General features: G+C 55.9%; 1 protein-coding gene across 1 annotated transcript in view; it reads right to left on the bottom strand.

Moving 5' to 3' along the window:
- The window catches only part of LOC117870503 (leukocyte immunoglobulin-like receptor subfamily A member 2), a 20,796-nt gene extending 4,518 nt beyond the window's left edge, over positions 1 to 16,278 (bottom strand). Inside the window, exons 1-14 of the mRNA XM_034757689.1 lie at positions 16,168 to 16,278; positions 16,017 to 16,052; positions 14,655 to 14,945; positions 9,815 to 9,940; positions 9,241 to 9,268; positions 8,973 to 9,016; positions 8,302 to 8,339; positions 7,950 to 8,081; positions 6,285 to 6,501; positions 4,311 to 4,415; positions 4,091 to 4,126; positions 3,023 to 3,316; positions 1,994 to 2,278; positions 243 to 533 (exon numbers count right to left, since the gene is read on the bottom strand). Of these exons, the coding sequence (XP_034613580.1) occupies positions 243 to 533; positions 1,994 to 2,278; positions 3,023 to 3,316; positions 4,091 to 4,126; positions 4,311 to 4,415; positions 6,285 to 6,501; positions 7,950 to 8,081; positions 8,302 to 8,339; positions 8,973 to 9,016; positions 9,241 to 9,268; positions 9,815 to 9,940; positions 14,655 to 14,945; positions 16,017 to 16,052; positions 16,168 to 16,198 (1,954 nt within the window). The 5' untranslated portion in view covers positions 16,199 to 16,278. The remainder of the gene's footprint in view (positions 1 to 242; positions 534 to 1,993; positions 2,279 to 3,022; positions 3,317 to 4,090; positions 4,127 to 4,310; positions 4,416 to 6,284; positions 6,502 to 7,949; positions 8,082 to 8,301; positions 8,340 to 8,972; positions 9,017 to 9,240; positions 9,269 to 9,814; positions 9,941 to 14,654; positions 14,946 to 16,016; positions 16,053 to 16,167) is intronic.
- Between the last annotated feature and the right edge of the window lie 8,547 nt (positions 16,279 to 24,825).

The raw sequence follows: 24,825 nt of genomic DNA, 5'->3' as shown, positions 1-24,825 counted from the left end.
GAGTGGGGAGCAGGGAAGCACTTAGCAACCTCCAACCAAGATCAGAGCGGGAGGGAGGAGGGGGAATGCGGGGTGCTCAGAGGAGGGGGCAGAGTTGGGGCAGGGGCTTTGGAGAAGGGGCGGGGTTGGGGCGGGGCTGGGGGTGGGGAAGTGGTGGAGTTGGGGCAGGGCCAGGCCCCCGTGGGGTGTCCTCTTTTTTCAGTGTTAAAATATGGTAACCCTAGCTAAGCCAGGCCGTTCACCTGCTACCACCAGCTCCACAGAGCTGCTGGGGTATGATGAGACGAAGGGCTCTGATTGGAGCCGGTAGCTGCAGCTGTAGATCCCTCCGTGCTGCCGGCCCACGGTGGGGATGTGGAACTCGGCCCCATCCCCAGCAGGATCCATGTGTCGCTGTGGGTTCAGGTCTCCAGCCTTGTGCAGGAAGAACCTCACGTCCCGGCGCTGCCCCTGACACCGGATGGTGACGTCTGCCCCTGGGGCGGTGACCCCAGTGGGGCTCAGAGAGATGGAGGGTCTGGGTAAGCTGCGATCTGTGCACAGGAGACAGGCTGTGAGAGCCAGACCCGGATACCCACCCAGCCCCGGCCTCCAGCTGCAGAAGAGAAGAGTGAGGGGGGATTTGATAGCAGCCTTCAACTACCTGAAGGGGGGTTCCAGAGACGATGGAGCTAGGCTGTTCTCAGTGGGGGCAGATGACAGAACAAGGAGCAATGGTCTCAAGTTGCAGTGGGGGAGGTTTAGGTTGGATATTGGGAAAAACTATGTCACTAGGAGGGTGGTGAAGCACTGGAATGGGTTCCCTAGGGGGGTGGTGGAATCTCCATCCTTAGAGGTTTTCAAGGCCTGGCTTGACAAAGCCCTGGCTGGGATGATGTAGTTGGGGTTGGTCCTGCTTTGAGCAGGGGGTTGGACTAGAACCTCCTGAGGTTTCTTCCAACCCTCATCTTCTATGATTCCCCGGCTGACCCCAGCCATGGGCAGATCCAGGGGCCTCCTGGTAGAGATTTTCTCCCAGATCCCAGAGTTCCCCTGACCCAGAATCCCGGCCTGTGAGCTGGGCTGCCAGCCCCACAGACACGGAGCTGTGGCTGCCTAGTTCTTGGGGTCCTGATATGCCTCATTCACTGCGTCTGGCCCCCCTGAGCACAGAGCGACTCACGGTTTAGTCTCTGGTGCCTGACACCGCAGGGCCTGAGCCCCACATAGGAAGGGAGTCAGCCCCCCGGGAGGCAGCGAGGCAGCGTTATCCCCATTCTACAGGGCACAGACAGATTCACTTTCCTTAGTGAGCTCCCAGGGGCAGGGACTGTCTCTTCACTCTGTGTTTATGCAGGGACTGTCTCTTCACTCTGTGTTTATGCAGGGCATAGAGGGGCCCTGATCATGGCGGGGGCCCTTCATGCTCCCCCAACACAAGGGATCCAGCGCTATTGAGGCCAGCGTTTGCAGAGGTCTCCACTAACTGTGGGTGTCTCGGTTTGTGGGCGCTCGGCCTGAGATCCCCCAAGATTGAGGCCTCCCCACAAGGAAGGACACTTTTAAAACCCGCGACGTGCTCCCATCACACAGAGTCTGTGGCTGCACCAGGAGCTGGGCCAGATCTCCTGGGTCCCAGCCCAGCACTGTGTCCACCAAGTCACTGCTTCTCCTGTGGCCCCTGCCTCATTCAGCCCCGGTCGGGGTACTGCCTGGGACGGGCGCTGGAGAACAGAGGGGAGGGGATCTTGGGATTAAATAGCGACTCTCGGTTCCTACGCACAAGGGGCAGCGTTAAAGTCGCCTCCCTGCCCCGAGTCTCCAGGGGCTGCTGCTCCCCCCTGGCTGGGGAACCCCCCAGTGACTCCGTCCCCGCTCCCCAGCCGGGCGTCTCCACTGCAGGGTCAGGGCTCAGGGCAGAGCCTGGCTCTGAGCGTCCCATTGGCACCGAGCCCCCTTGAGGGTCTGGCTGGGGGTGGGGCTGGGAACAGGAACGCTGAGCCGGGCCCCTCACCTCTCACCACCAGCTCCACGGGGTCGCTGGGGTACGACACGGCGAACGGCTTAGATCTGCTGTGATAGGAGCAGCTGTAGCTCCCGCCATCCTCCCGGCGCACGTTGCTGATGGGAAACACAGCCTCAAACCCGTCCGAATCCACAGGTGGGAAATGGTGTCGCTCTTTATTCAGCACGAACCGCACGCCCAGGCGCTGCCCCTGACACTGGATGGTCCCAGCTCCCCCCAGGGAAACCCCCCTGCTGGGGCTCAGGTAGATGTTGGGTTTGTGGTAGCTGGGCTCTGCAGTGGGAAGCAGACAGGCCGTGAGACGCAGGCCCCGTCACTCAGTCCTGGGGCCCGTCCTCACCACGTGGCCTCAGTGGTGGGTCAGACCCGGCGGCCCTGGAGACGGGCTCCTGGATGCCTTTCCACAGGGGCCCACAGTCTTCTGTGAGCCCTGGGCTAACAGCATGAGACACGGAGCAACCCCAGCCCCTGAGGGCCCAGAGCTCTGCTCCCTAGCAAGAGACAGTCCAGTCTCCAGTGTCCATTCACTCCCTGGCTTCTCTGCTGGGAGGGCTGGGAGCCAGGACTCCTGGGTTCTCTCCCCAGCTCTAGGGGGGGAGTGGGGTCTAGTGGGGAGAGCAGGGAGGATGGGGGCCAGGACTCCTGGGTTCTGTGCACAGCACCACCACTGACTTGTAGGGGACTGTGCAAGTGTCTACTATACACTGAGGTTTATAAAATTCAGCTCTGCCCATCACCCCTAACTGATGTGTTGCCTGGGAAAGGCCCCCCTGCTCCTTAGCTCCCCCTGGGGGCAGGGATCCCCCCTTCCTCAGCCCTGAACATCCAGTGACTGCTTCTCCCCACTGGCTGGGAACTCCCCAGTGACTCCATCACTGCTGCCCAGCCAGGTGTCCCCTCTGTTGGGCCCAGGGATCGGGGCAGAGCCTGGCTCTGAGCGTCCCATTGGTGCAGACACCCCCTGTGGGGCTGGCTGGGTGTGGGGCTGGGAGCTGGACACTGAGCCGGGCCCCTCACCTGCTACAATGATCTCGACGGGGTCGCTCGGATACGACCGGCGACTCTGATCCGTTATGGAGCGATAGTCGCAGGTGTAGCTCCCTCCATCTTCCCGGCCGACACTGGCGATGGGAAATTCAGCCACGGTCCCATCAGGCACCGTCCGCACCTGCAGGTTCGGGTGTCCAGCTTTACGCAGAAAGAACTCCATGCCCGGGTACAAACCCGCACAGCGGATGGTGACGTTTCCCCCGAGCGCCACCACCCTGCTGGGGCTCACCCAGATGGTGGGTTTGGGGTATTCTCGCCCTGCTTTCAAGAAGAGCAGGAGTTAAACAGGGGAGACACAGCCCCCCACGTCCCCCTACCCCAGTTCAGTCCATCCATCATTTGGCCTCTCTAGGAGTCAGTCCCCTACCAGGGTTGGCACTTGGGGGGGGTTGGGGCTTGGGGGCAGGGGGTTTACCCAGATGTGGCTCAGGACCCGGCTGCATGAGAGATCACCTGCCTGTCCCCCCCCACAGCCCCACCTGAGGCCAGCCAGGGAGCCTGACCAGTGCCCCCCTCCAGCTCTTGCCCCGGCCCCATAGTTGGAAATAGTCTGTGACTGGCAGGAGTTGCACAAGACCCACCTTTCCCCAGGCCTTGGGAAGGGGGCGGGGGGCTGTGAGTGTAGGGGAGGGAGCTGTTGGTGGTGTATCTGGTGGGTTCTCCCCCACGGCTGCACTGACCGGGAACGTTTCAATTCCCCGAGGGGATCTAGAGCCCACAGACAGGCCCTGTTAGCGTTTGTATGAGCTGAAATAAATCCACGTCCCGCGCCCGCCCCCCGCCCTGATTCTCAGACTGTCGGGGGCAGGACATTGAACCAGGGGATGGTTCCCGTCTGCTTCGCCGGACCCTGGGAGCCAGATTCAGCTCCTAGTTACTCCATGGCAGGGGGTGGGGGAGTGACAGAAGAACGGGGATGGGTCTGATCTCACAGGGGGAGTTTGGGTTGAGTTTTGGGGAAGGTTCAGGGCTCAGTTCCTCTTTTCCCCACCCCACGTATCCCCTCCTCCTTCCTCCCCACAGACTGATACTCACCTCCCCACACCCCGCTGTGTCCGGCCAGCCAGCAGCCTGGAGAGGAGATGGCTCATTAGTGACCAGATCCCAAAGCAACTGGATCCTACACCCTGGCCTTAGATCCCACACCCAAGGGCACATGCCCTGGTCTCAGATCTGCCCCCCATGGCCACACGCCCTATCTCAAATCCTCCCCCCACCCCCATGGGCACATGCCCTGGCTTTATTCGATACTCACCGAGGAAGAGAACGGTGAGAGCAGATGCCATGATGGGGGCAGCGAGGGGCCCCTCAGCACTGCCACCAACACCCTGGAGTCCAACTCTGAGTCCCAAATGAGGAACTCAGCTGGTTGCTCCAGCTACAGGAAGTCTATCATGTCTCGTGTCTTCCTGCGTCCATCACATGTTGTCTCTAATCTGCAGGCAAAATCTAGGGCAGCCAAAGCAAGCAGAGGTCCCTGCAAAACCAGGAAACCCTGGGCCCATCAGCCTGGCCAAGCATCATGCAGCTCCCAGCTTGTCTATGTCTCTGTGGGGAGGGGGGAGAGATCACCCTCAGTGCACCCTGCAGCATTGGGGAAGGTGCATCGGGCTGGGAGCCAGGAGATCACAAGGTCTTGTCTGCAATCTTCCACTGACCACTACAGTAGAACCCCAGAGTTATGAACTGACCAACCAACCACACCCCTCGTTTGGAACTGGACGTGAGCAATCAGAAGGCAGCAGAGATAACTTAAAAACACAAGCAAATACAGAACAGTTCTTTATTAAACATAAACTGCTAAAAACATAAAGGGAAAGTTAAAAAAGAAAGATTTCACAAGGGAAGGAAACTGTTTTTGTGCTTGTTTCATTTAAATTAAGACGGTTAAAAGCAGATTTTTCGTCGGCATGATACAGATTCAAAGATGTACTAAATCCACGTTTCTCTGTTATAACTGGTTCACATGTAATAAATAAGGTCCATAAAAGAAAAGCAACAGCGTTAACACTTAATAGACTACGAAAGTGATGATGTCACACTCCAAGCGGGTAAACGTGAGGACGTGAGTTACTTTCCAAACAACCGGTGTCGGGTTATAACGTCAAAAAAGGTCATTTTGTTTCTGTATAAACGCTGTAACTAACTGTTTTAATAGGTAAGGGAGTGTATGTTACTAATCATTGACCCTTTAAGCAGTGAAAAGACGTGTTGGGATGGCTGCAATGTGGTTTAAATCGCCAACCATGTGGTGTGTCGAAGTGTGCTAAAAGGCTTGCAGTCAGGAGCACAGTACATAACAATATTCAAATGCCCCATGGCAGAAAGAGGAAAAAGAAAACCCTCCGGAGCTGGGTATCGTAAACGAAAGGCTGAGAAGGAAAAGGACCAAGCAAAACAACAGGGATCCTTCCTGAAATATCTTCTCTTTAATCCAAATAAAGATGGAAGAAGTTCACAGCATCCAGATGAAGGAATTTTACCTGGAGGGGAGGTTAGCTCACATCCGCACAGAAGCAGTTTGGAACATCAAGATGAAGGTATATTACTTGGAGATGAGGGTAGATCACAGCCACAAAAAAGCAGTTTGGAAACTCAAGATGATGGAAACTTACTTCTAGATGAAGGCAGCTCACACCATCAGACTGATATGGAAGTGGAGAAGATGTATTCACCTTCAGAGACACATGCAGAAATTGAAGTAAATGAAGTAGAAGGAAGGAAGGATGAGGACGTTACAAACAAGTTACAATATGGGGACCCAGCTTCATGGCCCAGGTGTGATGACAGCGTGCGGCAAATTCTCGTGGAACATGGACCCGAACAAGTTCATGAATTTCCCTTCCCTAAGGATGGAAATAAAAGAAAATTCTCTGCTCAGCATTACAAGAGGAAACTCATTCATGGGGAAGAAATTCATCGAAACTGGTTACAATATTCAGTGTCGAAGGACTCTGTGTTTTGTTTTTGCTGCAAGTTGTTTAGAAATCACGCAATTGGTACATCGGTTACTGAAAATGGTTTGAAGGACTGGAAAAACATATCTTCAATTCTCTCTTCACGTGTGTCACGGACTCACAGATCGTGCCCACTCTTGGCCCCGTGCGGTCGGTGGGGGGTGCCCCTTTCAGTGTGACAGCCCTTCTCGGGGGTCCACTCTCTCAGAGGGTCCGGCCCCTCCACCTCCTGGAGCCTCACCTCTCTGAGCCTTAGCACGTCTGTCTCTTGCCATGGGCACCCTCAATATACGCCAGAGCAAAGTCCTCCATCCCCCTTAGCAACTGATCCACCAGGCGCTGGAAGGTGGCAGGTTCCCCCTTGAGGCCGAAAGGCAGGACCAGGACCTTCAAGAGCCCTATTGGGGTGGTGAAAGCAGACTTCGCCCTGGCCTCCTGGTCCAAAGGCACCTGCCAGTAGCCTTTGGTAAGATCCATGGTAGTGAGGTACTGGGTGTCACAGACTCACAGATCGTGCGCACTCTTGGCCCTGTGCGGTCCGTGGGGGGTGCCCCTTTTAGTGCAACAGCCCTTCTCGGGGGTCCACTCTCTCTCGGAGTCAGGCCCCTCCACCTCCTGGAGCCGCACCTCTCTGAGCCTTAGCACGTCTGTCTCTCACCGTGGGCCCTCTCAGGGAGTCCACTCGCTTAGGACCCCCCGGGCTTCCACCCCTGAAGAGGTTGATGCAACCCTGTTCTCTAGACTGGAGTGACTCTCAGCCGGCGTAAAACAGGAGGGTTTATTGAGAGTTGAACACAGCACAGGAAACTCTCCGGGCCTCAGGCCTGGCCTCCCTCAGCACAGCACATCTCAGTCTCCCCTGCATCCAGGTGGGCTCTGCCTGCTACCCCTCTCCAGCCCAGAGCCCCCCTGCTTCCCAGCTGGGCATCTGATATCACCGGCCACAAGCTCCACCTCTGTCCATTGTCTTCTTCTCAGCTGGGAACGTGGGACTTTCAGGAGGCATCAAGAGGTGCCCAGGATGCCCTGACCTTTTCCAACAGGCCCATCTAGCCTCCCTGGAGCAGCAGCTCAGAGCTCCCACCACACCACACAGTACCCCCCGCGGAGCAACCCTCTCCCATGGAGCAGGGCAGAGGTTCCTTCCTGACCCAGCTGGGCCCAGCGCCCGCCCTGGAGCATGATGGTGGAGGGACCTGGCCAACCTCCTTCCCAGGTAGTGTCACTGCAGATGCTGTTCTTAGCCAAGTGGTGTGAGACAGAGACGGGCCATAGGAGCCGTGGGTGCTGGCCCCTGTGAGGTGGGGAGGGAGGGATACATTTAGATCCTAAATTCCTAAAGGAGCAGCCGAAAAATCCGGAAAAAGGGGAAGTGTGTCCAGAGCCCGCGCTCGCTTCCTGTTTCTGTTACTGCCGGTGAAACTCTGCGTAAACCTGATTCCCCGGCAGCGACCCTGTAATATACCCCGGCTCTGGGAGGGGACTGGGGTCTAGTGGTTAGAGCAGGAGGGGCCCATGGCCGTCTCAGAGCAATCCCTTCTCCCCCAGGTGTGACACACTCTCCAGGCGCAGGGACAGCGGGGCTGGGGCCTGCCCAGGGGGTTGGTTTGTGGTTCTGTGTTTATTGCAAATCTGGAGATTAACAGGATGTGTAAAATCACATAAAAGCTGCCTCAATGTGTCCCCTTCCCCTCCCGGTGCTGAGTCACACAATCCCCCAACCCCCCACATGTTGGTGTGCGCGGGGCAGGGGAACAGCAGCTCGATGCGATGGGGCTGCAGCAGTGGGAGGGCAGCCTGGGACGTCCCCTGGCCCCAAGTCTTCCCTAGAAGCAAAGTTCTCGTGGCTGGCGCTGCAGGTGGGTGAGTCTGTTGCCCCGTGGGGGTCGGCACCCCATGGCTGCGGGGGGCTCTCACTGCGGGGTCCCCTGGCTCACGTTGATCGCGGCGTACATGCTGGGCTGGGCGGGCTCGGGGGCAGGGGCTGGGCCCCCCCGCTTGGCCTGCAGCGCCTGGTGGTCCAACTCGGCGTAGGTGAGTCCTTCGGCGCCGGGGTCGGGCTCCTGCGGCTGGGTGGGGAGAGAGTCACTGAAGTGTGTGTGTGTGTGTGTGTGCACCTACCCCTCACCAAACACACACATACCCCTGCAATCCCAGCTGGTGATCCCATAAGCCCCTCCCAGCAACCCAGTCCCCACCCCAAAATACTGAGTGTGCCACATAAGGTGAGTGGGGCCCATGGGGGTCAAGGATGGGGTCAGGCCCCATGGGAGAACAGGGTACACTTACCAGGGTCGGCGGCTGTTTCCCTTCGTCCATGGAGGCGTCTGCGGAACAGAGACACCCGCTGAGCTGCACCCCCGGCCGGCCCAGAGCAGAACCCCACACCCAGCTCCGACCCCTCTGTCCACCCAGGGGGTCAGAGCCCAGCACAGCCACCCTCCTCTTCCAACCCACAGCATGGGCCAGGGTCATTAGCCCCGTGTTACAGGGAGGGAAGAAAACTGAGGCACAGAGACGGTGGCAGAGTCTAGGGGGATACAGCGGGGCAGGGGGGCTGGGAGTCAGGACTCCTGGGTTCTCACCCTGGCTGTGGGAGGGGAGTGGGGTCTAGTGGTTAGAGCAGGGGGCTGGGAGCCAGGAGTGGATGGGGATTCCCCACAGGTCATTGGCTGGGAAGGTCTGATGGAGAAGTGAAGTGGGGACACACAAAGCCCCAGGCCTGTGGGGGAGAATGGGGGGCCCCACAGAGGGAGTCCCTAACCTAGAGGGGGAAGGGAGGGTGGCCCCCAAGGAGTTGGTGTGGAGGGAGGCAAGAAGCTCAGCTGACACCAGCTACCTCTAGGACCCTCTCCTTAGTCCCGCCCAGCAGCAGCCCCATGTGGGTGGAGCCCCCACAAGCTCCACCCCTCTCCAGGGCTCCTGTCCCACCCTTGTACCCTCTTGGGTGTGTTACTCACAGACAGGGTCTTGCTGATCCAGGGCCTTCGACACCCCCAAAGGGCTGGCGCCAAAAAAGAGAAAATCCCCTTGTAAATGTCATATCCCCCCACCCGCAGGGAGATTCCCCGACAAACCCAGAGAGACCCCTATCCTCCCTCATGCTTTACCCTAACCGCCCTCCCGCTCTAACCACTAGACCCCACTCCCCTCCCCGAGCTGGGACAGAACCCAGGAGCCCTGTGACCCCGGCAGGTCGATCAGGACGGGGAGGAGCTGGGTTCCTACCTGCTCGGTCTCGGTGCGGCTCCTTTTCCTGCAGAGGGACACAAACCAGAATCCTCCATGAGCCAATCGGGATCCCCCGGTCCCAGCACCCGGCCACTCACCCCCACAGGGCAGCAGGGATGGGGGGGGTCTGGGGGGGCTCCCCTCTGCTGCTGGTGCTGAGCCTGGATCCCTGCTGGGCTGGGCCAGACCACCAGGGGGCAGCACAACACCATGGCATGCACCGGGGGGAGGGGCAGATTGACTCCGGGGGTTTTTCTGGTCCCCAAACCTCCCTCATTAGTGACTCGTTATAACGAACCTGATCCACAGGCCAGTGGCTCCCGTGGCATCCCAGGTACCTGAGAAGCACGGTGCCAGGGGCTCGTTAAACAGGGACCCCTCACTCAGCGCTGAAATGCGGCCACCTCTGGGGTGGGACAGCTGTGTGTACAGGGATTACTCACTCAGTGCCCCCTGCTGAGCCCCCCCTGCTCCTTGGCTGTCCCGGCACAATCCCGCATCCCAGCCGTGACCCCATCCCGCCCTGCTTAGCCGCAGGTTTAACCCTTCCCTCGCTGGGCGGGGCACTCACTGGCTTGGGTTTTTCTGAAGCACACGAAGGCCACAAGGAGGAGGAGGAGGAGGCCGGCAGCTGCCGCGCTCACCCCGGCGATGATGGGGCTGGTCAGACCCGGAGGTGCCGGCGATTCCGATCCGCCTGGGAAACAGCAGCAGCCGTGAGTGCCGGGATCAGCTGGTCTGTCCCCCCTGAGCCCCTCCCATCCCAGGCAGCGCCCAAGGGGCTGGGACACCGCAGGGCGCAGGCAGCACGAAATTCTTTGGGGAGGATGTTGGGGGCCCCAGGGTATCGAGTGGGGTCAGAGCCAGCAAGATTTGGGGGATTTGTTGTGCTGGGGGCACTGGGCTGCAGGGCGGGGGGCTCGGTAGGGGGCGCTCTCCCCATCAGTCAGGGCTGGCCCCACTAGCGCAGCGCTATGGGGCGCTGTCTGATCCAGCCTGGGTGTCATTTCCAGCCCCACCCCCACTTGGGGCCATGGCACTAGCCAGGCCTGGACACACTGTGACGCTGCAGCCCATATCTTCTATGGAAATATGCTGATGAATGTAAATTTGACATAACTGGATTATGTTTTGTGCTACTGTGACGAAGTGGGGGATTTTCTTGTTTTCGGTGGAGTTTCAATGGTTTGCATGCGGAGGGGGTGGGACTCAGTTTCCCTGGGTGTTACTGGTTTAACGAGGTGAGAGGAGAGGGATTTTGTTTTGCAGAGGACCGGAGAGAGGACGTGGGGACCCAGCCGATGGCCGGGAGGATGGATACCCCAGCGACCGGTGACCTGGCGACCTGGTGACCCGGAGGCCCAGCTGAGGAGATGCAGCCGGTTCTGGCCAGTGGGCGGACAATGGGCTGCAGAGTGAGGACCCAGTGATCTAACCAGCCGGTTCCAGCCAGAGGACAGAAGCGAGGAGAGGAGGCCCCGGTTTACGACCCTGTTTACCTGGAGAGAAGACAATGGACAGAGGGTTGCCTGGGGCCGGTGATCTCAGATGCCCAGCTGGGAAGTAGGGGGGTTCTGGGCTGGAGAGGGGGAGCAGGCAGAGCCCACCTGGATGCAGAGAGACTGGGATGTGCTGTGCTGAGGGAGGCCAAGCCTGAGGCCCTGAGAGTTTCCTGTGCTGTGTTCAACCCTCAATAAACCCTCCTGTTTCATGCTGGCTGAGAGTCACTCCGGTCTAGAGAACAGGGTTGCATCAACCCCTTCGGGGTGGAGGCCCAGGGGGTCCAGAGCGAGGGGACTCCCTGAGGGGGCCCATGGCAGAGACAGACGTGCTAAGGCTCAGAGCGGTGCGGCTCCAGGAGGTGGAGGGGCCTGACCCCGAGAGAGAGTGGATCCCCAAGAAGGGCTGTCGCACTGAAAGGGGCACTCCCTCCCGGACCGCACGGGGCCAAGAGTGGGCATGATCTGTGAGTCCGTGACAGCTACATATGCCATGTCACATATCTCTGTAAAGGTTAGGATCTACTGAATGTATTAATCCTATTTGTATGCATGTGTCATTGTTGTATTCAAAGTTATGAATATTGGCTGTGTACTTGTTTGATTTTAAGTAGTCTTAGTAAAGCATTTGGGTAGCTTCTTAGAAAGGAATTTGCAAATTAAGTGCCCAATCAAGAAACACTTAACAGACAAGGGAACCTTGGAAGTCTCCAATCCACTTAAGAAGTCTATCTGGGGACGTTCAAGATAGCATGTGAACAATGGCTGCCACCTGTCAGTTCTGAGTCATGCATGGACATGTGACTTGCCCATGTGTCACAGAGTATTGGGGGACTCAGGGCCCTGCACCCCCGGCTTCCTGCGATTCACCATGACTCTCAGCCAGCCAGTAAAGCAGAAGGTTTATTTGGATGACAGGAATACAGTCCAAGACAGGTCTTGCAGACACAGACAACTGGGCCCCCCTCAGTTAGGTCCAGCTTGGGGTCCCAGGGCATCCCAGCCCACCCCCCTTTGGGGGGGGTCAGAGCCATCTCTGCCTCGAAGCCATCTCTCCAGCCCGCTTCCAGCACTCTCCCTTCAGCGACCCCTCCCACAGCCTTTGTTCAGTTTCCCGGGCCAAGGTGTCACCTGGCCTCCAACCCCTTCCTGGGTTCTCATGTTACACGCTCAGGTATTCGCCCTCGGGCAGACTCAGACTCCCCTCCCCCAATGCAGACTATCCTAGCCACCCTCCCCTGTCAGCATTCACACACCACAGTAAGAACAGGCCCAGTTTGTCACACCATGTGACTCCAAAACTCCATCTTGTAGCTCGGATTCTGCACAGGGGGTGGGAAGAGTGTCCACCCACAAGATAAAGTCTATTTAAATCCCTGGGAGACCCCTTCATTTGGTCTTCAACTGTCTCATGAGATAGCCTCTCCACCCCCAAAGGATACCTGAAAGAAACTGGAACAAAGGACAGTAATCATGGTGTGTGTGTGTGATTGCTGGACCCAGACTAGAAGGAGACTGGTCTGTAAAAGGAAGCTTACTGAAACATCCCTGAGGATGAGATTTCATCTATAATCATTTTCTTACTGTATTAGGTTTGGACCGGCATGCTTTATTTTATTTTGCTTGGTAATTCACTTTGTTCTGTCTATTATTACTTGGAACTACTTACATCCTACTTTTTGTATTTAATAAAACCGCTTTTTACTTATTAATTAACCCAGAGTATGTATTAATATCTGGGTGGAGGGGCAAACAGCCGTGCCTATCTCTCTATCAGTGTTATAGAGGGAGAACAATTTATGAGTTTACCCTGCATAAGCTTTATACAGGGTAAAACGGATTTATTTGTGTTTAGACCCCATTGGGAGTTGAGCATCTGAGTGTTAAAGACAGGAGCACTTCTTAAGCTGTTTTCAGTGAAGCCTGCAGCTTGTGGGGGATGTGGTTCAGACCTGGGTCTGTGTTTGCAGCAAGCAGGCGTGTCTGGCTCAAACCAGGCAGGGTTCTGGAGTCCCAAGCTGGCAGGGGAAATGGGCTCAGAGTTAGACTCAACACATCAGGTGGCAGTTCCCAAAGGAGTTTCTGTGATTCAACCCGGCACACACACCGCCTCAGGCCAACGGGCCCATCTAGCCCGGTATCCCGCCTCCCATACTGGCTGCTTCGCGGGGAGCTCCAGGCCACCGCCCGTGGCCACTGATGGGCCCAGCTGCCCCCAGAGGAAGCCTCTGCTGCCCCGTTAGTGGCGGGTTCGTGTCTGAGCAGGAGGCTTCGCTCCCCTCCCAGATCCGTCGGTGGGGGAGATTTGCTGCATTGATCATCAGGGTCATTTCCAGGGGGCGGGGGATGGATTTTCATGGCTGGGGATGGTGCCAACTTGGCAGCCCCTAGGCCCCGACTCCTCTGTGCGTCCCCAGAGTGCGGGCAGCCCGGGGGAGCCTCCCCCTGGGAAAGACCCCTACTCTGCAGCTCCCCCTGGGGGCAGGGATCTCCCCTCCCTCTGCTCTGAATCTCCAGTGGCTGCTGCTGCCCCATGGCTGGGGAACACAAACACCCCCAGTGACTCCGTCCCTGCTCCCTGGCTGGGCTTCCCTGTGACAGAGTGGGAATTTTCTGTAAATATTTGGTACAAATTCCATGTTTGCCTCAGTTTCTCCTCTATGTTGAATGGTTAACTAGGTCACGAACAAAGGCTGTTTACTCCCGGCCAGGCCACGACATATGTTTGAACGGTGTCTCGGGTTTGGGGGGCCCCAGGGCAAAGCCCATCTCCGGGACATTTGCTACCTGCCGCCAACTAACGACCATGGATGGCCCAGCCCCTGCAGGAAGCCAGCCGGGTGTGACTGGCCGGACAGCCAAGGACTGAGGAAAGGCGGGAGGCCGGGGTTAGCCCGGGAAGCTGAACAGAGAGGGAGCCGAGGGACAGATCAGGGGCCCAGGGGGGCACCGCTTGGCAGGGGCTCTGGAGAACCAGGCTGGACCCAGCTATAACGTTCTTCTCTCCGGGCAAACCTAAGACTTCTGCACTGGGTGCAGTGGCCTCCTAGTCCCTCCTGTGTGCCCGCGCAGCGGGGTGTCCTGCAGAGGCTGGAGTAGGGGCACGTTGCTCCCCAAGATTGTACCCGGCTCCCTCGGGATCTGCCTCAGTGGCACTTCCGAACAGCGCTTGTGACGGGAAGCCGGGGGGCAGCCGGCCCAGGGGTCCAGCCTAAGGAGGCGGGGGAGCCGCGGGGCTTGCCCTGAAGGAAGAGTGAGATCCCCAGGGGGTCTGGCACATTGACGAGGGCTCCCAGAGGCTGCTCCAAAGCTGGGACCATAAATCGGGACAGTCCCCTTTGCTGGGCCCAGGACTCAGAGCAGAGCCTGGCTCTGAGTGTCCCATTGGCATGGAGCCCCCCTGTCGGGCTGGCTGGGTGTGGGGCTGGGAACGGGGATGCCGAGTCGGGCCCCTCACCTGCTACCACCAGATGCACGGGGTCTCTGGGCCCTGAGCAGGTGTCGGGATACGAGTTGGGGAGGGTGGGGGTAATAGCAGGTATAGTTGCCTCTGTCTGCGTTCCTGGCCCCAGCCTTGTACAGAACAAACTCCAGCCCCCGGCACCGACCCCGACACCGCTCCTCCCAGGGAGATGGAGGGTTTGGGGGAGCTGAGCTCTGCAGTGGGAGGGAGATGGGGCGTGAGACAGACCTTGGCACATCCACTGCGCCCCGTCCCCAGCATGAGACAGGGCAGAGACAGGGTGAGGGTTTCCCCTGGGATCCAGGGCACCACCTGAGATCTCCCCCCTCCCCACATGCCCACCTCCAGGGGGCTGAGATCTCCCTTTGGGTGCCAGGGCTTAGGGAGATCCCCCCGGGGCTTGGCTGGGTGTGGGGCTGGGAGCCGAGATGCCGGGCTGGGCCCCTCACCTGCTACAATGATCTGCACGGGGTCGCTGGGCTCCGAGTAGGCAGCTCGTCCTGTTCTGTTGCTATAGCGACAGGTGTAGTTTCCGCTCTGTTCCCGTCTGGCGCTGGTGATGGGAAATTCAGCCTCAGAGCCAGCAGGGTCTGTGTAAGTCAGCTGGGTCTCATCTTCATCCTTGTAGAGGAGGAACCTCATGCCCAGGTGCTGATTCCGGCACCGGATGGTGACGTTTCCCCCCACGGGGATCACCCCACCGGGGCTGACGGAGATGGAGGGTTTGGGGTAGGACCCCTCTGGATTCACAAACAAACAGGCAGTAAGTGGGGGTGACACAAATCGTGTCCATCTGGTTCAATCCTCTGCCCATCTGTCGCTCCAGCGTTTTACCCTCCGTCCGTCCCTGGGGTGCAGGCCCGGCCCCGCGGCTCCCAGCCGGGGAGAGACACAGCAGGGGGAAAGGAGATTTCCTGTCTCTGATTCCCTTAGTTATCCAGGGTCAATTCAGCCCTGCCCCCGCTGCAGTCAAGAGTGACTCTGGATTGACCCCAGGGGCTGAGATCAGAATCACCCGCTTCTGTTTTTCTAACGTTGTAGCTGAGTGGCAGCTCTGCTGTACTTGGGCTGAACGTAGATTATTCTTTAAAATATTCTAAAAACCACATTTACTCCAATTGTCTGGCAATGTGCTGTATGCACAGGAGTGCGGGGTGGGGTTCGTGGGACAAATGTGAGTCCTTTGAGCAAAGACGCCGAAAAACACATTTGCAAAATCCCCCGGTTGTTCTAATATTTTCCTGCCCACCCCTGGGGCTCAAACTCTGGCTCTGCTCCGCCCCAAACCGCTCCCAGACGCTGGGGATTTAGTTCCACGCTGCACGGTGCCGGCGGCCCCACTGGGGATGGGATATTCCCAAAGCCATTCAGGGGACGTTCCAAACGCCGGGTCGGGCTGAGCCAGATCCACGAGCAAAGCAGTGACACGCACGTGTGCAGCAAGCTGAGGGTGAGACACAACACTGCCTTGCTCCAGTCCCTCTGCGTGTCCATGTCTTACAGCCCTGCTCTGCCTGACCCGTTCCCCGGGCTCCTGCCAGCTCCTCGGGCACAGTTCAGGGGCGCTGTGGGGTGGCTGGTGCCCTGAGTCTGGGGGGCAGAGCTTTGAGTGCAGGTGAATTCACCCTGTGTGGTGCCCATCCCTGTAATGAGTGGAACGAGGTCTCAGTCCCCACCTCTGGGTGTGGGTGGGAGCAGGGGTCTGACAGGATCATCACTTTGGGGGATCTGCACCCTCCCACCCCCCATCCACATCCCTCCTCCTTAATGTGGAAATTTCCCCAGCTGCCCCATTGCCCACAGATACTCACCTCCCGACACCCCGTTCCGCCCAGCCAGCCAGCAGCCTGGAAAGGAAACAGCTCGTTAGGGACCAGATCCAAGAGTAACTGACTCCTACACCCGGGGCTCAGATCCTGCCCCCCTCCATGGGCACACGCCCTGGCTGTCTCCGATACTCACCGAGGAGGAGGACGGTGAGAGCAGACGCCATGACAGGGCAGTGGGGGGCCCCTCAGCGCTGCTACAAACACCCCGGTGCTTAGCTCCACCCAGCCTGAGGCCTGAGTGCGAGCGGAATGAGGAACTGCACCAGGTGCTGCAGCCCCAGAAAACCCCTAATGCGCTCGGCCCCTTTCTTCCCATCAGATGGTTTCTCTGCAATCTCCAGGCCAAATCTACCACGGTCAGAGCAAAGCCAACTCCCTGCCATGCCAGCAAACCACATCCCCTCCTGCAGCTGCCTAAGCCCACCCACACACACACATCACCTCCCAGCCCCACATGGGAGCTGCCCAGTCCAGGGACCAGCTGGGAACAGGGGGAATCTCAGGAGGTGTCAAGAGCTGCCCAGGCTGCCCTGACCTTTCCCAACAGGTCCATCTAGCCTCCCTGGAGCAGCTGCTCAGAGCAGAGGAGGGTTCTTCCTGCCCCCTCCCGTGCGCAAAGGAGCAACCCTCTCCAATGGCGCGGGACAGAATTTCCTTCCTGACCCGGGTGGGCCCAGCACCTGCCCTGGAGCATGAAGGTGGAGGGATCTGGCCAACCTCCTTCTCAGTTCGTGTTGATGCAGAATCTATTCTTAGTCAAGTGATGTGGCAAAGAGGGGTTGTGATTTCTGGCCCCTGTGAGGGGGTGACATAGGAGTAAATTTATATTCTGAGTTGCTAAACAAACAGACAATAAATCTGTGAAAGGGGAAGTCTGCCCAGAGCCGGCGCTCACTTCCTGTTTCTGCTACTGCCAGTGAAACTCTGTAAACCTGATGCCCGGCACCTACCCTGTTATATACCCTAGTTCTGGGAGGGGAATGGGGTCTAGTGATTGAGTGGGAGAGGCTGGGAGCCAGGACACCTGGGTTCTCTCCCTGGATCTGGTTGGGGACTGGGGGGCAGGAGGGGGGTCTAGTGGTTAGAGAAAAGGATGCTGATTAGAGTCATCTCTCTAGATGTGAAAGGCCCTGTGACATTGCGCTCCCTAATGTTTTATGGAAATATGCTTATGAGTGGAAATATGATGTAACTGGAATATGCAAATGGTCTCTTGTAAGGTGTCATTACAAAGCTTATGATCTACTGAGTGTGTTCATCCCATTTGTTTGCATGTATTATTTCTATGTCTGGAGTTAGGAGAATAAGATATAAACTTGTATTACTGATGTAAACATGTTAAGTGGAGGCCGTTACGGGTGCTTCAGAATCAATGACCTGTAAATGGCTCTGTTTACTCGCAAACCTTCCTGGGTCCGGTCGGGCCAGCCCTGGAAGAATGGAGATTAGGGTTCTCACAGGACATGTGAAAATGTCAACTGATACTGGAATCCATCTTAAACCTGGTGCTTTTCCATTTAGAAGGAGGGGTGGGGACCCAGCGAGACAAAAGATTCCCGCCTTGTGCCAAAACTATAAAAGGGGATGGAACCGAACAAAGGGGGCTGCCAGTCATGACAAAACCCCTGCTTTCCACCTAAATTGTCTGCTGGAATTAACAAGGACTGCACCAGGGGAAAGGATTGGGCCCAGACTAGCAGGGCCGGCTCTAGGTTTTTTGCCACCCCAAGCAAAAAAAATTTTGGACGCTCCCCCCTCCCCCTTTTTTTTTTTTGGCTTGTACACATGTTTGCATATTGGGGCAATAATCGCAGAATATAATCACACATCAGCATGTTTAGTTGATTCTGTTGCTGCAAATTTCAGAGCAGAAAGTCCAAGGAAAATCTTTAGCTCCTCTTTGAGCTGAAATAAAACAGCGCAATTAGTCCAACTGATCCTGGGAGATGCATGCGAACATCTAGGTAAATCAAAACTGTTAAAACTCAGTGATCTTTCACTCGTGAAAGGACATGTGTCGCTTACTCTGAAGAAAAAAAAATAGGAAAAAGGCTCATCAAAAATTAAATTGCGCCAGGAAAAAAAAAACCCAGCTCCCCCAAGGAACAGGAAATGAGATACTTTATTATTATACGTTGACCTGTCAATGCCACTCACGGAAAGTCTGAGCAATCAAGCTGCAGCACGCCTATGATGATTATAGAGATCTAACCGATGTTGGAATTAGTCAAGTTGAAAAGTTCAGCAGCGAGTGGCTGCAGGGACGGCTGCCGCCACACCCCTTTCTGCTGGCAGCATGTGAGAGGAGGCCAGGCTGGGAAACAAGGCTGAAATTGACCATGTGCCAAGAAGGAGAGTTGAGCAAGGAAAGCCCACAGTGATGTTCAACCTTAAACCGCAAAGGGAAAAAAGGAAAAAGGGAGGGGGGGAGAAGAGGAAGGCGAAGGGGTTGCTGACTGTGCGGCTGCGCTGGGAGTGGGGGGGGGGACATTAGCCAGGTCCAGGATCTGCTAGAGCCATGGAGAGCCCAGTCCTATCCAGGTGATGGGAATATCAGTGAGGCAAAGACCTGCCCAAAAAGGCTCTGCGGAGGAGCGGAGCAGCAGCTCGGGCCACCGGGGAAAGCTCTGGGGGAGGCGGAGAGAAGCATCGGCAGCCGGCAGCAGCCCGGCTCCATGGAAGGGAGCGCATCAGCTGGGGAAGAGGAGAGAGGGGGTGGGGAAAGCTCCGCGCTCCCTTTGCAAGCTCCCTGCGGTTTCGGCTCCTCCTTGTGCTTCAGTCTGCCCGGGGCGGGGGCCCGGAGCAGGCTCCTCCTGCAGCCGGGTGGTGAAGAGCCAGTGGGAGATTAACAAGGCGCATCTGAGTCCGAGGCGGGAGGAGGCGACATCGCCCGGCCGCCGCCTGGCACTTACTGTCCCCAGGCTGGAGTGCAGCCCTGGAGCCCGCAGCAGCCGGTCTCGAAGGAGCCGGACCTGGTGATCGAAGTGTCCGGCCGGCGGATCCAAGCCCACAAGTCGGTGCTGGCGGCCAAGAGCGACTATTTCCCGCGTGCTCGTCCCCGGACATCCTGCGGGTGAAGGGGGTGAGCCTCGGGGCGCTGCGCCTGCTCTTCGACACGGCCGGCATGGGCGACGTGCACCACGACAACGTGTCCGAGGTGGTGAGCGGCGCCCGCGTGCTGCAGATGCCCTGCGCCCTGCACTGCGCGGCTCAGGCCATGCGGGCCCAGCTGCACCTCCACAGCTGCTACCAGCTGCTGTGCCGCCCCTGGGAATGTGCCGCCCCAAGCAGGTGCTTGTTTTGCTGGTGCCTAGAGCGGGTCCTGTAGACTAGGAAGGAGTCTAGTCTGTGAAAGAAGCTTATTGGAACATCTCTGAGGGTGAGATTTACCTGTATTCCGTTTCTTAATGTATTAGGCTCAGACTTGCGTGTTTTGTTTTGTTTTGCTTGGTAACTTACTTTGTTCAGTCTGTTATTACTTGGAACCACTTAAATCCTACTTTTTATACTTAATAAAATCACTTTTGTTTATTAATTAACCCAGAGTAAGTGATTAATCCCTGGGGGAGCAAACAGCTGTGCATCTCTCTCTATCAATGTTATAGACGGTGGACAATTTATGAGTTTACCCCGTATAAGATTTATACAGAGTAAGATGAATTTATTTGGGGTTTGGATCCCATTGGGAGCCGGGTGTCTGGGTGCTGGAGATAGATGACCTGCTGAGTGGTTTTCAGTTAAGTCTGCAGCTTTGGGGGAGTGGAGCAGACCTGGGTCTGTGTTGCAGCAGGCAGGCGTGTCTGGCTCAACAAGGCAGGGTTCTGGAGTCCCAAGCTGGCAGGGAAAACGGGCTCAGAGGTAATCTCAGCACGTCAGGTGACAGTGTGACAGCGTACCCCATAAGGCTTTATGGGGGGGGTGCTTATAAATGTATGTACGACATAACTGGAATATGTTTTGTGCTGCCTGTGCAATGTAACATATCTCCGTAAAGGTTATGGTCTACTATATCTATTCATCCTATCTGTACACATATATCATTTTCTACTTGAGGTTAACAATATGGGCTGTATACTTGCTTGGTTTCTGAGTAAACTTTGGGAGGCATTTGATCAGTTTCTTTAGGAAGGAATTCGCCATCAGGAAGCACTTGGGGAACAATGCATCTTGGAATGCTCCAATCCACATAAGAAGTCTTCCTGGAGACATGCAAGATACCATGTGGACAATGGCTTCTGCCTGTAAAGACTGAGTCATGCAGGGACATGTGACTTGCCCAGGTGACTCCAGAACTCCAACTTGGAGCTGGACTTTTCATAGGCGTGAGAAGGGGGGTCTCCACCCACAAGCGAAAGTCTATTTAAATTTGTGAGAGACCCCTCCATTTTGTCTTCAGCTGGCTAAAAAGAGTGCCTCTCCACACTTCAGGATATTTGAAAGAAACTGGAACAAAGGACAGTAACTACAGGGGGTGTGAGTGATTGCTGGATTCAGGCTAAAAGGAGATTAGCCTGTAAAAGGGAGCATTCTGGAACTGGTGAGGTTCTTGTCTGTATTCTGTTTGATTAGACATAGATTTGCGCATTTTCTTTTATTTTGCTTGGTGACTTACTTTGTTCTATCCGTTACTACTTGGAACCACTTAAATCCTACTTTCTGTATTTAATAAAATCACTTTTTACTTATTAATTAACTCAGAGTATGTATTAATACCTGGGGGAGCAAACAACTGTGCATCTCTCTCTATCAGTGTTATAGAGGGCGAACAATTTATGAGTTATAAGCTTTATGCAGGGTAAAACAGATTTATTTGGGTTTAGACCCCATTGGGAGTTGAGCATCTGAGTGCTAGAGACAAGCACACTTCTGTGAGCTGTTTTCAGGTAAACTCGCAGCTCTGGGACAAGTGATTCAGACCCTGGGTCTGTGTTGGAGCAGACGGGAGTGTCTGGCCTGGCAAGACAGGGTGCTGGAGTCCTCACCTGGCAGGGAAAACAGGAATAAAAGTAGTCTTGGCACATCAGGTGGCAGCTCCCAAGGGTGTTTCTGTGATCCAACCCCTGGTTGCCCTCAGTTAACATGGCCGCCCCATCGTGTAGTAGGATGTATTGTTTGCATTTTGTATAATTTAGAATGAAGGATAAAGAATCATAAATTAAGAACGTAGCATGTATTAAATGTATTGATGGATGATTTGATTATATTTTGCTAGCCACTCTTTTTGCGTAGCACCCGTTGGTAGAGATGCATCAGCCAGATTTTTTGGGTGTGTTTGAATTGATTTTAAGGCAGTAACATTGCACTTTGCTGTTTTTGTTTAAAATGTTCTGTGTACATTCGTTCTGTTTTGTGTGTGAATGCGGAACGTGTGTGTTAAGAGATGAGTGTGAAGGCCATCGCTGAACCAGATGGTCTAGGGAGGAACTGGAGACAGACGTTGCAACACACCCCTATTAAAATATCCGAGGAAGGAAAATTGATGGCTCTAAAAATAAGACAGGCACCTATCAATGGGGACAAAATAGCTGTGATTAAAACCAGCCTGGGGTAACTCCCTAAAAAACTTAATAAAAAACACAAGATCAAGGATGAGAAGGACAATTTAAGAAAGCACTCGTCAAACAACAATTGATTACAGAATGACAGTGCAAAACTTATTGGTCCCAATAAAAAAAAATCACTATATAAACAGGGGGCCTTCCCATAAAACTTTGGGTTCATCCTGCCAAGACTTCCCCGAAGAATCATGTTGCGACCGATGGAACCCAGCTCCTCCCTACCCGTGATCAACCTAGCTGGCCACTAGATTTATCCGGACTCTGGACTGGTAACTATAACATCGACTTGGGGGACAGTGTGTGTGTTTGTGTGTGTGTGTGTGTGTGTGTGTGTGTGTGTGTGTGTGTGTGTGTGTGTGTTTGGATGCATATGCTAATTGTTGTATCTTCAATAAACGCGACATATTGCCTTTTCCCCCTGAAAAAAATCCCGTGTGCTTCTTATAAGCATAACAGACCCCAGCATAACGGGGCCAGCACAGTCACTGTGCTTCATCCCGGCCGCACGGCCCCAGTGACGAGGCCAATACAGGGGCCTGCAAGGAAAGAGTCTCCTGGATGCTTTTCCCCTGAATCCAAGAGAGAGCTGGGCTAGTGACACAAGAGACATGGGGTCCCCTACCCATCAGCAGGGCAAGGGCGCGGATCCATCTACAAGGAGCCCGTGGAGGGGTGGCAGGGGAGGACAAGGAGAGGCCGAGGGGACCCAGAGGCCAATTGCGTTTTATCTCCATCAGCTGGGGAAGGAGAAATCAGTTCAGTGGGGAATGATCACAAGTGAATCAGAGTTGGCTGGTGTAGCAGGAACTGCTGGGTAGGGTCACACTGGGAACTATTGCTGAGCTCGCCTGGACAGTAACTGCCATTGGCTGAATTCAACCCACTTCCTGGGCAACGATTTACATTCCTGGAGCACCAGGATCTGGAGTTAGAGCGTATAAGGCGCTAGGCCAGAACCCCTCTGCCCGGACGGGCAGGGAGCGGGGAGCCGGGCTGGGTCCTAGCAGGAGCCGGGTGCGGTGCGGGTGGCACATTCTGAGGGCGAGAACTGGCTGCTGGGGGCTCTGGGGCAGGACTCACCTCGGTGTGAGACTCTCCCCGGCGTGAGGTGAGGCAGCTGGTGGCTCTGGCGGTATCCTTTGTTGCCCCCCCATAAGGTGCATTCTTCCCCCACACACAGAGCACCCCCCATTCCCGCAGAGCACCCCCTCTCTCCCCCTGGTGGAACACCTCCCTCCCCCCCGCGGAGCACCCCTCCTACCCCTCCACCCTGCAGAACACACTCTCCCCCGCAGAGCACCACCTCTCTCCCCCCCAGCAGGGCTGTGGGGGAGGTGCTGCTCGGGCAGGCTGTGTGGGAGGAAGTGAAAGTGAAAGTGACTCACTTCCCCAGGTGCCAGCCCAGCAGCAGGGGCTGGTTTGTATCGCGCGCACACAGCTGGCGGGGCTGGGGAGCGTCTCTCCCCCGGCGGGCCGCGATCCATCCGATCCGGGGGGAGCCACGCGGGGCAGGAGGAGCTGCCGCGGGTTCCCGTCCCCGAGATCAGATGCTGCGCTAACTTCACCATGGTCCGTGGTGCCTGGTGCTGTGACCTGACCTGGGGGGTTGCTGCTGCTGTTGCCATTCTGCCCCCCAAGAGTTGGATTTGGGGGTCCTGCAGCTTTCCACCGATCTCCTCCTGGACTGCAGCTGTGGGACCAGCAGGCTGGGGGGGAGCCAAGCATGAAAGCGAGACGGTGTTGCCGTTTAGAGCGTCGTTTAACAACTTTGTTTGCCAAAACTGCTGGCTACCAATCCTGAATCCAATTTCAATATATTTAAAAAAAATCAGTATCTGACCCAAAACCAGACAGTTAAGTTGTGGACAATTATTCATGACAAGTTTGGTTGGGGGCAGGGAGGGAGCCAGTTTTCATCAGAGAAACAAAAAATGTTGACACGGTTTCCTCTTTTTTGTGTGTGGTTACAGACTAACACGGCTGCTACTCAGAAACCTTTCCTCTAGCCGTTACTGTTAAGCATATTACAGTTGTTGGAGGGCTCTATTTATCTCCTGACTAGTGTGTAGAGTGTCCATATGTTGTACTAAGATTCTCTTGCCTTTTTTTTCCCAGTGAGTCAGGATAGCTTTTGCCAGCCCAGAGGTTGGGGAGCCAGTGTCTTCAGTTTTCACAATGTTTTGTCCAACTTTCATGAAGTAAATGCATGGTTAATATGAGTTAAAAAGGCCAGGAACACTTCCTTGTGACGAATCTGTGCAGCAGATCATGCGAGAGCTGTGAAAATGTCAGTTTACAGGCATTGATTTATCATAAAAACAACAAGGAGTCTGGTGGCACCTTAAAGACTGACAGATGGGCAGGTCTGATATGGTGCTATATTGGCAGCTGTAGCTCCCTGTATTCCTGAAGATTTCAGCACATGACATCATCTTTAATTAAAGATTCATCTATAATTCCTGAGATCTCCAGACCGATCCTGGAGGGTTGGCAACCCTAGGATGTGCATAATTCATCTGTCCCGCATAATTTTATTTTTTCCCCACAGAAAATACATTCTGCCCCAGAAGCGCTGCAGTTCTGCTCTTTGCCCACCAGAGGCCGCTGTGGCGCCAGAGCAGCCAGCAGCATGAACACAGTCTGCTGTTCTTGAGCCACAGCGACACCTGGTGGGCAAAAGGCGGAACTGCAGCACTTCTGGGGCAGAATGTATTTTCGGGGGGGGGGGGAATTCTCTGCCTGCCCCATGCTGCAGAATTCCCCCAGGAGTAGAAGTTCATCACAGCACCTGCCCACAGAGTGGGGCACCCAGGGCTGCTGGGGGGTCACAGACTGGGGCTCAGCATTGAGTCTGGGGACAGGGGAGGGGGCCTGGAGGAACACATGGGGACGGGGGTTGCGGGGACAGGGGCTGATGTGCCTGACTGAATGGAGGAGGCTTGAGGTCAGCCAGGGTCTGCATGGGGGAGGCTTCCTAGGTCCCTAGCAGTCCCCCCGCCCCCACAAAAAAACAAACAAATGTCTCCTGCCCACACCCAACCCCCTCCAGGTTCACTCCCAGGACCCTTCCCTCTCCCTCAGCTCCCCCGTTACCCCTGACTCCCCCAGGCCTTTGCACTGCTTCTGACAGGTGCAGGAAATACAGTTCTGTCGTGTGATTTAAATGAATTACTCAAAGTTCTGTGTTAATGTGCCTAGTAAGGAATCTATTTTTTAAAAAAAATCAGCATTTT

The sequence above is a fragment of the Trachemys scripta genome, unplaced genomic scaffold (assembly GCF_013100865.1).
Source record: "Trachemys scripta elegans isolate TJP31775 unplaced genomic scaffold, CAS_Tse_1.0 scaffold_30, whole genome shotgun sequence".
Lineage (NCBI taxonomy): Eukaryota > Metazoa > Chordata > Testudines > Emydidae > Trachemys > Trachemys scripta.
The sequence above is the reverse complement of the archived record's forward strand: the minus strand, read 5'-3'. Positions and strand labels throughout refer to the sequence as shown.